The sequence below is a fragment of the Mesitornis unicolor genome, unplaced genomic scaffold (genome assembly GCF_000695765.1).
Source record: "Mesitornis unicolor isolate BGI_N332 unplaced genomic scaffold, ASM69576v1 scaffold2985, whole genome shotgun sequence".
NCBI classification, from domain to species: Eukaryota; Metazoa; Chordata; class Aves; order Mesitornithiformes; family Mesitornithidae; genus Mesitornis; species Mesitornis unicolor.
In genome coordinates, this window is record NW_010186041.1 from 1 (window position 1) to 13,865 (window position 13,865).

Here is a 13,865-nt window from a genome sequence, read left to right on the forward strand (position 1 = left end):
AGCGGCCCTGCCCTGGCCCTGATTGACCCGCGCCCCCATACCCAGAGCCGTGACCTCCCCCTATGCCCCCTCCGGGGCCGCCCTACCCCTGAGCCCCGGCGCAGCAGCCGCCCGTTTCCCGGAGGTGGTGGCGCAGGTGTGGGACCAGAACGATGTTCTCAGCCCTGAAGAAGCTGGTGGGCTCGGACCAGACTCCGGTCAGAGACAAGAATATCCCTGCGGGGCTGCAGTCCATGAACCAGGCTCTGCAGAGGAGGTTTGCCAAGGGAGTCCAGTACAACAGTGAGTCGGAGCCCAGTTTGGGGTTGGGGTCTGCTGGGGAGCACACTCAGGCCTGGGTGGGAGGTGAGCCGCATCGGTCGGTCCCATCTGGAGCCCGGTAGCATGCCCAGGGACCCCGGTGGGGCTGCTTTCCTTGTGCGTGGCGGTGCTTTTGCCGGTATTCACCCAAAGCCAAGTTTGCAGTTAAACGTTAAGAGCTTGTGAAAGCGTGGGAGGAAGAAGGGATGGGAAACTTTTCTCTGTCTGTGTGGGACTTGGGAACCTGTAGTGCAGCAGGGGCCCTGCCGGCAGATGCCCTGAACGCCTGCTTTGCGCTGACTGTGGCGCAAGGGAGGCTTCCTTGCAAATCAATTTTTGTCAGCTAAAGCACCAGGAGAGTGACTCCCCTGGGTGTGTGGGTGACCTTCCCTGCAGCCCAGGATAATGGTATTTATAATTAAGCTCTCGTGGTTATGTGATAAGGGTCTGTTGAAAAGCTCTGCCCTGCCGGGCTTTAATAAAAGGTGAGTGATGTGTGTCTTTACGTGCCCTTGGTACATAATTCCATCCTGACTCTCTTTTCTGCAACTGATACATTTGCTCTTTTCTCAGGGAACGCTTTCAGGGTTTTTTATTTCCTTTCAATGGTGAGGCTTAGGCTTGTCTCTTCTTCCCTTGAAGCTCAGCAAAGGTTATTTCTAATGCAGCGTTTCTGGAGGGCACTGCAAGTATGTGGAATACATCCCAGAGTAACAACTGTGAGACGGGGACAGGAGTTGTGTCATCCTTGCTGAAAATAGAGACGGTACCAGAGAGCGCTGCGAGGATCGGCTCGGCTGTGTGGATCCGGGCAGGCAGGGAAGTCAGATGCAGACGGCTGGGAAGGAGCCTGATTTGTAAACGTGGCACTGAGTAGTTTCTGCAAAGGCACACACGTGTTGGATCTTTATCTGAAACAGAACGTGAAGGGAGAGGTTTGCACTTTGGGGTTTGGGGCTGGTTTTGCTTTGTTTAGTGTTCTATTGACCGTGGTTTTGAACTGGTACGTTTTGAAACCCCCTTCTTTAGGGAGAGCACTTGGTGCCTTTCCCGATAGCACATCCGTTTCGTATGCCAATAGCGCTTAATTTAGAAAATAAGCCATGAATGTGAACAGAAGCACAGTGCTGTTGTTAAGAGATTTGGTTTCCAGTGAGAGACGGGGGGGTGAGGATGAAACCATTGTGCCTTGGAGCATGGTTAAACACCTGCCTGGAGAGCTGCCAGTTACGGCCCTTGGATGTGCGCAGGGGCTTCGTGCAGCCCACAGGCCAGAACACAGCCACGTGCTTCGCTGGGCCGTGTCCGAGATCGGGTGGCTCGCACCAGCTCGTGAATTATGCAGGAGAAAGGAGTTGACTCCTCAGACCGTGAAGGTTTGTGCTGCGGGCAGCACGGATCGGCTGCATCCTGCTGGCACAGCAGTCGGTGGGGCCAGCTCGGTACGTGATGACTAACGGCGTCGTGAACAAACCTGCGTGGCTCTGTACCTGCCTGCCAGCAGTGCTGCAAGGCCGAAAATGCCAACAGCCAAAGCCAGCCGGAGCATCGCTGCTTTTTGTCTCGTTACCAAAAGCCTCAGGAAAGCGTTTTGCTTTGTGCTCTGTCTTACCAGCATTTGTGTTCCAGTGACTGGTTTCCTATCTGGAATAAAACTGCAGCTTGCTGCCGCTGCCGTCAGGAAAGCTTTCCAATCTCCATAGTAACTCTTCCCAAAATTGCTGTTATATAACATCTACAGGAGACACAGACAGGCTTACAAAAGGGCTTTGAAGTGCCCCGTGCAGCCACGGCACTGGGGACAGGGGTGGGCTGCAGCAGGGCGAGGTGGTCTCAGTTTGGAGGTGGGCGGTGAAGGGTTGTCCTTACCAGGGCCATTGCTCAGAAAGGGCAGAGCTGCAAAGCCTGAGCGTTGCCAGCGCTCCTTTCTTGGCAGATACACAGCATTCAGCAGAGCGCTGCAAAATGTGCTTTGTAGCCACCCTTAGCACACACAGATCTGGGAAACAGATCCCCAGACCTAAACCAAAGGGTGCTGTCATGACCGGTGTTACAGAAACGTTTGCTTGCTTTCGTAGACCGTTATTGGTGGTGAACTGAAGGCTGCTCCTTCCCAAAAAAAGATGCAACACTTGGGTTTGCTTGCTGCTGAAGTGGGCAGCGGAGGGCTGGGACATGGGCCGTGTCACCAGGCCCTTGGTGCCTCACCACTGGGCTCAGGATGGGCTGTACCATGCCAGCCTTTGCCACTGTCCAGGACGTTTTGTAACCAGACAGCCCCCCCGTCTGAGGTGATGCTGGGTTATGTGGTGGTTTAGTGGCACTGAAGGGTATACAGCTCTACCTTGAACCAAAATGATTTGTTTCAATGGTTTTTCTCCCACTCGGTTTTCAAAAGGAAGTGTGTTGCGGGGTGGGTCGGTTCAGATCTCTGATGAATTGATGAGAGCAAAGGCAAGCATTAGCCCTCGGCAGTGGTCATTTCCTCTGCACAGGACATCCTATTTCAAAGCAAAAGCATTTTCATACTGCACACACACTCCTTATTTGCTCTTTATCATCCGCACAGAGCTCCTGTGTTTTACATACCATGGCCCTAATAACACCAGAGCTCCCTGAGCACTATGGAGGGTACAGAGATGAAAATGATGCACCATACATATAAAGGCTTGGATGTTTATGGGAGATCAAGGTTCCAAAGATGGGGAACCAGTCTTTGTAAGGACTTGCTCTTTTTGTTTTCCTGCTTGAGACAGCCCGAACTGGGACCAGGTCTGTGGCATCACCGCAGCTGGCCCAGGGAGGGTGGCACAGGCCAGAGCGAGTGGGCTCAGTGAGGAAGGAGCGAGGTGGATCTCATTCCTTTGGCAGCAGTGCTTGCTTGAACAAATTACAAGACAAATTACAAAAGGAAGTACCAGGTTACTCAAACGTGAAAGTTTATGTACAGCAACGATGGCAAACAAGGGTGAAACAAGCGGTTCTGGCTGGGTTGTGCTGGCAAGAGGATTCCCTGGGAGGTATCCGCTGGTGATCAGTGACAGGAGGAAAAGACACGGCGGGTTCAGATCCGTCCATCCTGTCCCCCAGAACACTCTGCACCTTCTGCTCCAGGCTTTATTCTCAACGCTGCATCCAGTGTGTGCACCACTTGATAAACCCCACCGCTGTGCATGCCTGGAGCACGGGCTGCACTGCCCATGAGCCGCAGGTTTGTACTCGGCAGTGCTGAGATACCAAAGTTGGTAGCTCCAACAATTCCCCCCAGTCCCTCCACCTTATTACTTTTCTGCCCAAAATGTGCTTTAAACAAGAAAACTTACTTAATGTGGTCCATCCTTTTGTAAACATCGTAGTCCTTACTTCTTTTGTGTTGTTTTAGAGTCAGTTCCCAGCCTCTGATTGTGGTTTTGTTAACTATTTCCATTCAGCATTGCTCCCAAGAGAAAGGCTTCCCCTCTCCCTGCTGCTTCCCACCTTCTGTTCTTCTCTCCTATGGTTGGTGCGGGCGTTAGTGGAACGTGTGGCAAACCTGCTTTGGCTGCTGTCTGGCCTGTGTCCCCCGGAGGTGTGCTTGGGGGTGTCTGCACATCAGCTGTGCTTGGGGGTGTCTCCACATCAGGTGTGCTGCTTTTGGCAGCAGAGCCAGCTTAAAGCATTTGAATTGCAGCCTTGCAGTCCCAGTCCCAAAGACCTTAATGAGGGCGAGGTTATGACCCTTTATTAGCAAAGGAGTTTGGGGATATGTGCTGTGAAGTCTGAGATCCTCAGTGTCCTGGAGGAACATGGGCAGAGCTGGGAATTGCTGATTTCTCCTTCTGAGTTGGTCCAAGACCTCTCTGGGCCTGCGTCTTCACTGCTCTGCTTCCATTTCCCCACGTGGAGAATGGAAATCCTTGTTTTTCCTGATGCAGGGACAAGATGAACAGTTACTTGTTTAGCTCTTTCCTCACATCCTGATCTCTTCCCCATCCCTACCCTTCCTCCCACAGCTCATTCTCTTATCTTTGCTACGAACCTGTGGCTGTCTGCAGCAAGTGCTGATTTAACTTAAACTCAAAATCAGGCAGCAGTGTTCCTGTCCCATAGATGACAGTACAAACCTCCCCCATAATTACGGGTCCTCTTTCCGCACTCAGACACAGCCCAGCCTGTGAGGTACCCTCTTGGCTGCGCCCTGAAGCTCCCTCAGCTCATCCTGTCTCGCAGATGCCTGGCATTGAGCAGACCTGCCCCAGCCAAAGTCATCCCAAATACAGGTTTTGTTTTGCTCAGAATGATTTGCATCACCTGCCTTCTTCCTCTTCTGGTTTTAAAGACTTTTTTAATTTCTTCAGGAAACAAGTCAGTGGAAACTCATGCACTGTGTAGGAGGAAAGAGATCCCAACAGGGGGAGTGTTGAAGCTGGAGGGGGCCGTTGGACCTGTTCAAACTGAGCACGAGGTGCCACAAGCACCCTACGTTGATCTAAATGTGAGCTGCTCAGGGTGAGGGTGAGCCCCTTGCCTCTCCAGCCGTGCCTCCGTGTGCTGCTTCCACCGCTCTGAGCACTTGAGCGAGAGAAGAAAGCTGGAAATGGGTGATTTTGGGGTTAGTTTTCAGCAAGTGCAGTTCCTTGATCCAGCTCGGTGCGTAGCTGCATAAATAGCACTGTTGACACTAGGAAAGTCCCGGGGGAGGTGAGATTGTGGGGAGAGCTCACAGTCAAGTTGTCTGACAGTGATCCTGAAAGTGCATCTTGAGGGCAGCCAAACCGGTTTAGGAAGGGTCTATTTGTACCTTAAAACTCACTGTTTCAGTATCTCATGCTGCACTTCGTGGGAGGAATGTGAATTTTAAAATGGCTCTCTAAGGTAGGCAGTGGGAGCATTTCGAAAGGCTTGGGATTTCAAGGGGACAAATGGAATCTCATTCTGCCTGTGCCGTGGACTTGCTGCATTAATTCAGAATAATCAGAGGAATCCTGCATTGGTTGTTTCTCATCTGTAAGCAGGAAACAGGATCACACACAGGGCAACAGGAGATGCAGGAAGCAGTTTGTTGTCTCTGCAGAGTTGCTCTGGGACCTGTAAGTGAAGTCAGCCTATAAATCTATGTTCATTTTTGCCTTCATTATCCTTTTGCTATTTTAATAGGTAGAAGAGTAAACAGCAGTAGCTCTCAGTGTACCACAACAAAAGCACAGTGGAACTGCAGCACAAAATTTCAACAGATAAAACTCTTCCACAGACTTTCACCTCAGCCTGCCATTAGATGTCTGAGTGGCCCATTTTCTAGAGGATAATAGCTCCTATTCAAGCATAAAGATTCAGTTCAGGTCAGCTTACATTTCCCAATAGCCTTGTGGTTGCCACTTGAAACAGGGATATTTTTTTTAAGAAAAAAAGAATACCTTACTATAGCATAAAATGTAGAACACACCACACATTGTTTTCAGAAAGAACAAGGTAATGTTAGGGTTGGCTCTGCAAAGTTCATTATATTGATTGCTACAGGAGTTACTTTGCTGGGTTGTGTACAGTTTATGGTATTTTGGACGTGTCCTTTCCTTGGGAGGGTTTGAATGAGTTTCTCCACTGCTGGGCTTTCCTTGCTGTGTGTACAAGTGGTGGTGGATCAGCTGGGAGGGTGTGAGGCTGCTCGGTGGGAGCGGAGCTGTTGTGCCTTGACCTGAGACTGCAGTTTCTGAGAGTGCCTTTCACAGAATCGCAGCATCACAGCATGTTGGGAGTTGGATGGGACCTCTGGAGATCACTCAGTGCAACCCCCCTGGAGCAGGGTCACCAGAGCAGTCACACAGGAACACGGCCAGGGCTTTGGGTGTCTGCACACAAGGAGACTCCACAACCTCTCTGGGCAGCCTGGGCCATGCTCCATAACCCTCACACTGACAAAGTTTGGCCTCATCTTCAGCTTGAACCTCCTGTGCTCCAGCTTGGGACCATTGCCCCTTGTCCCGTCACTGGACATCAAACCTTTGCCAAATGCCGTCAGCACACCCACACCTGAAACCAGCCAGGGGCTAAGGGAGGGACTGTCCCTCCAACACACAGAGGACCCACAGGGATCCAGTCTCTCTTGGTTTTAATTCGCTGTTATTTATGTCCCCAGTGCTCATTTTGGTTCAGTTTAGCTTGTTCCTGATGCATGTGAGATGGACGGATTTTGACTTAATTTGAATCAAACTGTGGCTGTCACCAGAGGCAGTTTGGTGGCAGTTGAAGACAGACACCTGTGCACATTGACTCCCTTGTCCCTGCAGAGGATTGCCTCCTCACCTGAGACCATCTGAGCTGTGAGCTGGATCCCTGAAAAGAGGATGCTGCTCCAGTGCAGGAAAGGTGGGGACAGCCAAGAGCAATGACCTCTGCGGTGGTGCTCACCAGAAGCTGCCTCTCAGCACCATCCCAGCAGAACGGTTTCACCAATGCTGGGTTCAGAGCCAGCACCTCTGAGTGCAGGACCTTGGTTCGGCAGCTCGACTGAGAACTGGTCCTTGAGCTTTCAGTGACTGGGGGCAACTGTTTCTAGGGAGTGAGTATTTATTTGTAGGAATGACAAGTGTTTAAGGAGAAGTGGGAACGGTAGAGGAGGTGGCTGAAGGAGAAGCCTGGCATAGAAGGCTGGCAAAGGGATAGGGACAGGAGTGGACTTGAGCTTTCAGTGACTGGGGGCAACCGGTTCTAGGGAGTGAGTATTTTTCTCTAGGAATGAGAAGTGTTTAAGGAGAAGTGGGAATGGTAGTGGGAAGGAGAAGCCTGGCATAAAAGGCTGGCAAAGGGATAGGGACAGGAGTGGAGACTTTGCTGACTGAGCTTGTGCAGATTCTGAAGATTCAATCTTGGTGTCGCTTCTTTCTGCTGAGCTGGTGTGAGTCTGAATAAACACTGATTTTAATGACTGAGGCTCGTGTTTTTTAACAAACCTCATCATGCCTGTGTAATACGGGAGAGATAATTACAGCTGAATAACGCTTGCAAAAAGTTAAGATGCTTTTCACAGCATTCTTCAATTTGATTTTAATCAACTTTATTTTGTCCGCTTTCTCTTTTCCCCAGTGAAAATTGTCATCCGAGGGGACAGGAACACTGGGAAAACCACGCTCTGGCACCGACTGCAGGGAAAGAAATTTATTGAGGAATATATCCCAACTCAGGAGATCCAAGTCACCAGCATCCACTGGAATTATAAAAGTAAGATGGAAGGGGGTGGAGGGAATGACAGTCATGGGACAGTGCCTTGGGGCTAGAAATTCCACTGCAGCCTCCTTTCTTTCTTTCCTCTGTGTCTGCTTGGGATGGACTCTCATCGCTCTTGTTATTTAATTTATTGTTCACAGTCTCTCCATCGTATTTCTAATAATTTTACTCAGAAACTGTATGTTGTGAGTGCTAAAGGATACGTCTTTGAAAGCTGCAATTCAAGACGAGTGTTTAATAGGTGACCCAAAAGATTTGGAGTATTTGTGATACGCTTGACTTGTTAATGAAAACAGGTTTATTATGGAAATCTGTCTCTGAGGATAGCCCTCTTTTGTTATTGGGTTGCGTAGAAGTGAATAGCATGGTGCAAACTGGTTTTTTATCAATTCATGTTTTAAAATGATTGTAGTACTAATAACTCTAGGCCGACTTCCTGAAGCACAGAAGTATCTTACCAGTAGCTTTTGCAAGTGCTTGCTTGAGTCTGAGAGATGAAGTGTGAATTTGTTTTATTTTTATTTTTTTCCCATCTGCTCTGACAATCGAAAGTGGCTACGGAGAAGACACTGCAGGCATTGGAATGGCATAAGGCAAATTTAAGCATTAAGCCCAGCTTTCGCTGTGTGTTGGTAACTTCCAGTGCCGAGTCCTGACACGACGTGGTTCGTGTCTGTAGAGCTCTCTGGGGAGGGCTGACAGCAACACATACACGTGGTGATGGACTTTTCTCAAGGTGAAGCATTGCCAAGCCAGTCTAAATATTTGGAAGGCTATACATGAAATGATGCCTTTCATTTGTGGTTCTTTTACTCTGTGAAACGCTGTGTAATTTTCTACGTAATAATTTCCAGCAGTATAGGAAGTTCTTCGTTGACCTTCTGAAAACTTGCTTTAGAAAATGACTTTCCATCCAACGTGGGTGATGGGGGCGCTCTGTGAAATTGGCTCACATCTAATTACTGCCCTGTCGGCTGAGTTAATGTGCAGAGGAAAAATAAAGTTTGTTTTTCCTGCGATCGCGCACTCAAGCTGCCTTGAGTCAACATTGTGAGGTAGCTGGCAGCAAATATTTATGGATGTTAATTAAATCACTGTCAAACATTGAAGGAGTCTTACATTGCCTGGCATTAGATTTATATTTTAGATGTGGAACATACCACCTTGTCATACCTTCAGAAATTTCATCCTGTAGGAGTTAATAGAGGTAGAGGAATTTGAGGGACTTCTTCTTGCCCAAAATGAACAAAATTACTTTTCTGTGCCAGTTGTTTTAATGGATATTTGCAATTTTTGTGTCCAAGTCAGGACTTACCATTCCTGGCCCTAATGTACGCTTTTTTCCAATTATTCTGGTCAGCAATTTCTTTCTCTGCTTGGCAGTCTCGGAAAGGGGAGCCTGAACTAAAAATTGGCAATTACTTTTGTTCAGACAGTTTGGTTTGTGGAGGGGTGTGAGGAACGGCAGAGCTGCTCTGCTCAGTCAGATTTGTGCTCCAAAGCTTATCAAGTGAATCATGTCATTGCATGAGAGTAAATATGTCTGCAGGCCTGTGAATTCCCACTGGTGAACCCACCCATAAAGCGATGATTCTTCTTTTTAAATGAGCTTTCATGCACTGGAGTCTTCTCACACCTCTCCACTGTTTTATTGGGAAAGCAATGTCTTAGCATGCCGCTGGCTGCAGAGAACTCGGCCAGATAGCAGCTGAGTAGAGACTTCTTGAATGTTTTGATCCATGTTTGATAATAATCCGAGTTGCAGCGTTAGAAGGATGAATTGGCACTCTTTTTGCTGTGACATGCCTGCCAGAGCCATTAAGGTGAAACGCTGCTGCGTATGAGTCACACCAGAGCCAACACAGCAGCACTACAGTAATTATCCTCTTGTGTGTTCAGGATCATCAGAAACGAAGCTGGTGGTGAAAAGGAAGAACTTATTGGCTGCAAGGTAGCAGGAGCAGTGGTGCTAACAGGAGGAAAACCCATGTGGAAAAATGGTTTTCTTGGATCTTGTGCAGTCAATTTGTGTGTGAAGTTCTGTGCTTCCCATCAGGGTGTGGAGCAGGTCCCTCTGGGTCAAACGGGTCAGCTCCTCAGCTGTCTGGGGGTGCTGCTGCCCAGCAGGATGTCAGCACTGCAGAAATCATTCAGCAGGAGAGCAAATTTGAACTGAGGGTGCACTTGGTGTTGGGATGAGGAGGTGGGGATCTCTGGAGCAAAGTCCCAGTGCTAGGTATGGGGTCACCTCTGAGGTGACCACTGCACGTCACCCCAAGGGCTTACTTTTCTGAAGTGGGGTTCCAGCTTCTCCACAGAAGTGCCTTCTTAATGCTTGTGTGCTGCTTCACATGGTGCTGCTGGAGAGAACAAGCAGCCCTGGGCTCCTCCTGTGCCCCTGCAAAGTTTGCCATCTGAGGAAGGACAAACATCTCCTGTCCTTTTGCAGAAAGCCTGGACTGTTGAAAGGTGTCAGGGCTGACTTTGCTGGCCCAGCCATTCCCTCATCCCCAGCTGCAGGCTATGGATTTGGGGGCAGACCCCCACAAGCTGATCTGTGTCCCGGCACACCCTGAATGGACCATGAACTCAAGCAGTCCCCCCTGGTGTGCCAGTGCCTGTGTGGGAATAGCTGGCCAGGGAGGGTGCCAGGCAGGTGAGTAATGGGGAGTGGTTGGACTTTAGCCGTACCTGGCTCGATGGTCTGTAGAAATAGTCAGGAGCAGAATTAATTTGGGGTGTTTAATCATTTGAGCAGAGGTTTCAGTGCTGCAGGCTGCTGTGTGGCTCTTGGGTTTGCAGTCCTGGCTGAGCTGACCCAGGGCAAGGCTCCCGTTTGTCCTGTGCCACCCTGCCCTGCTGCCAAAGAGGAGGAGAAGCGGGAGCTGCTGTGAGGAAAAACAGAGGCTGATTTTGCTTCATAACATAAATGTAAACAGAATCTTTCTCCAGAAGCAGAGGATCAAAGTTTTCCTTTATTCATAATCTGTCTTTACAGTATTTTGAAACATTTAAGTTAAGCCAACTGTGAATTCTTTAGAGGAAATGTTTCCTGGCTTGACAATGATGCTCAGCTAAATTCTCATGCCATCCTATGAGATTATTTTCTACTCTGTGACATTATCCTCCTATTCCATTGCTTTATGCTCAGAGCTGCTCCAAGTGCAAGCTTTGGCTTTGTAGCCTATAGCATTTCCAAAAAACAGCTGTTTCTTGGAGCAGCTTCATAAAGATGGGACTGCTTGCTATGGAAACACCAGAGCTGCCCATCCTGCTGTCGGTCCCAGCAGCGGGGCCTCTGGAGTTTGAATCTTGCTTGCCTTGCTTCAGATTTTAACAACTCAAGTACACCTCACTGCTTATAATTTACTGGTGCTGCTGCTCGTTAAGAGGCAAAATTGTTAATAATATCTTATTTTTTACAAAATATGACTTGAAATTTGTGGAGAAAATGGATTTCTGTAGCTGCACTGTTTGTCGTGTTCACATGAAGATGTTACTAGCAAGGTTGACCTTCCTTAAATAAGTGTATTCCTTTTTCTTTTCCCAGTTGTACGCCTTGCTTGTAGACCAGACTTTCATTCTCCCAGTTAAATTGATGTATTTTTTAAACGAATATGGAAACCTCTGTATGTTAAGGAAACAATCTACACCACATATTTGGCATTCATCTGCTACTTTGACGATGTTGGTGTTGGGTTGGGCTCTCTGTGATGAGTGTTGAGCGTCGTTCATGTCACTACAACCCTCTGCTAACACTTTGTGCCCTCCTTGTGCTTTTAGCCACTGACGATATCGTTAAAGTTGAAGTCTGGGATGTAGTTGACAAAGGTAAGATCTATAACTTCCTTTCTAATGGAGATTCGTTGTTCTTTCTCAATTTTAATCAAAAGCTTACGTGAAATCCAGAAATGTTTACTTACACTTTAGAAAAATATCTGTACTTATTATTTTCAAGTGCATGGATGTTACTTCCTCAAAAAAATACGGAGAGAGGAGTCTCCTGTGCCTGTTATTTGCAATCTGAACTTCAGATCAAACCCAATATTCAGAAGCAATCGTTTCATGTGCTCCACGACAGATGAAATAGCCTGCTGATGAGTGTGTTCAGGTTCCCTGAACTTCATGATAAATTTCATCTTCTCTCCTTTATAGTTTTCTGTATGTTTAGACAGCTACTGAGTTCTTTGTTCTGTTTATGAACGTTCTTACTGAGCTGTTTTTTTCTAAAGGAATTGCTATTGTGGATTTGATAAAATGTGATCTGCAGTGAATAATGCATGCAGAGGGACGGGATAAAAGAGAAGCCAATTACTTAGGACAATTCACATAGGGCAGAAAATGCAATATATTTAATCCAAAATCTTTTCTAAGTGCTTAGCCTAGGAAAGTACTCTAATGTATAAATACATTTTTCATTAGTTTTCAGGTCTCGTCAGAGTATAAAGTTCTATTTTATACAAATTAAATCCCGAAACCGTATGTGGTGATGCAGTGCCAATCTGGATGCAGTGCAGTCTGTTGCTAGAACGGGTTGGGGTTCAGATGTAAATCTTAACAGCCCGGGTACAGATACTGTTTGGCTTTTAAGAGGCATTTTGTACCAGCCAGGCTCCTGGTTTGATGTGTGAGTATGGTCAGGAAAGCAGCTCTATGATGAGCATCTCTTGCTCTGTGGGTTGTGCTCCTTAATTGTTCATGTTAGCCAAATTGTATTTAATACAGTGAAAAAGAAGAGGTTATAAGAGATGGCAGCTCTAGTTCGGATGCATGGTGGAGCCCTTAGGTTAAACTTGAACAGGTAACTTCAAATGAAAATCCTGGGCACTTTTTCTTCTTTTGAACCCCAGTTCTCACAGTGTAGACAGAGCCTTCCTTAGGTCTGCGTTACTGCTGAAGTCAGCCCGATTGCAGTTTGGATTTCGGATCCTGGGCTCACGTGTGCAGGGCTGGAATCGGAGCACAACATCTGTTTTCTCGCTGCCTTGCAACTTTGGTATGAATAGACAGACAGATAATTTGGGAATCATGTGGTTCCAGCATTTATTTCTGTGAATAGCTTCTCTGGGCAGAGTCATCTTCTCGACTAGAGACTTGTCATTTTTTTGGCAAAACGGATGGGATTTGCTACGTGCAGATGTTGATAACAGCTCTTCTGGTACCGCTGTCATTTCTGACAGCGGAGCATGTGTTAGAAATCTCGAGGGCCTCTCTTCTCTCCATTTCATATTCTTTTGAAATAAAAATCATTCTGTTAAGATCTCTACTTATAGGCCACAGATACGTATTTTTATGTAATCAAATGCACTTAATCAATGCGGTGTGAAAAATTCAGACCGTTGTGATGTAACAAAATCACATCCTTTCCTATTGCCATGGAGTTGTGGATTCTCGATAAGGAAAATGTGCAAATTAACCGCTAAGAGCTTGCTTATATCTTAACTTTCATCTTCATGTTATCTCATGACATTTTTGTTCTTCCTCCTGTATGCTTAGGACAAAAAATCCTCCTACGTGATGCTTTTGGTGAGAGCGACACTAATCTGGACCGTAGACTTGTGGTAGTGAAGCATCCAGTGCTGCTGCAGCGTAGTGCTGATGAGACCTGATCCTCCTTTTTTCCCTTTCCTACCAGATCCTGGCTAATGTGGATATCTAGAGCGGTGCAGAATGCTGCGTTTATCAGGCTGGATTTGAAACTGCCAAAACTTTGCATGTTCTGAACATGCATTTCAACATACATTGCTTTCCAGGCTAAATTTTTTTGCCTGTGTTTCCCCACGTTGGAAGAATTGCTCCTTGTCAGAGAAAATTAAGAGACCTGTATTGAAATTAAGGTGTTTGAAAATGTATTGAAAGCCTGATGTGGGCACGTAGGTAGCCTGTCTATAAAAGATGTGTCCATAAAGTGCAGTTTTCAACTTTAGTCTTGTAAAGCAGCTTTGGTGTCTTTGCTGTGCAGCGCTGCCGTGCGTCATGGCTCGGTGTGGAAGATTTGGGGAGACTTAAGATGCACCCTGAAAAGCTTCACGTCCATTTTTGCACTGAAGTTCAGTGTGGTTTCACTTAGTGGCTTTTCTCCTTGCACTTCCCAGCAGCTGCCTCCATCCTTGTTAGTTCAGGGATGTCCTTTGATGTTTCCCTCCAGGCTGTTTTAGGAACTCAGGAGCAGCTCTGTTAGCCCTGCCTGGCTGGTGCCTTGGTGGCATTTGTTTAGCATGCAGATGGTAATTTGGGAGTGTGGGGAGCAGATCTGTTAGGAAAGCTTAAAACCCATGAGGTTGGTTGGTGCTCTGAAGCAGGGGAATGGCAGCTGCTGTAGCTGCACTGCTCCTCGTCCCTTTTCCTTGGCTCTTTGGGATTTC

General features: G+C 47.4%; 1 protein-coding gene across 1 annotated transcript in view; it reads left to right on the plus strand.

Moving 5' to 3' along the window:
• Positions 1 to 41: 41 nt before the first annotated feature.
• The window catches only part of LOC104541055 (rab-like protein 6), a 43,037-nt gene continuing 29,213 nt past the window's right edge, over positions 42 to 13,865 (plus strand). Inside the window, exons 1-3 of the mRNA XM_010185018.1 lie at positions 42 to 282; positions 7,360 to 7,494; positions 11,284 to 11,331. Coding sequence (XP_010183320.1) covers positions 153 to 282; positions 7,360 to 7,494; positions 11,284 to 11,331 — 313 coding nt within the window. The 5' untranslated portion in view covers positions 42 to 152. The remainder of the gene's footprint in view (positions 283 to 7,359; positions 7,495 to 11,283; positions 11,332 to 13,865) is intronic.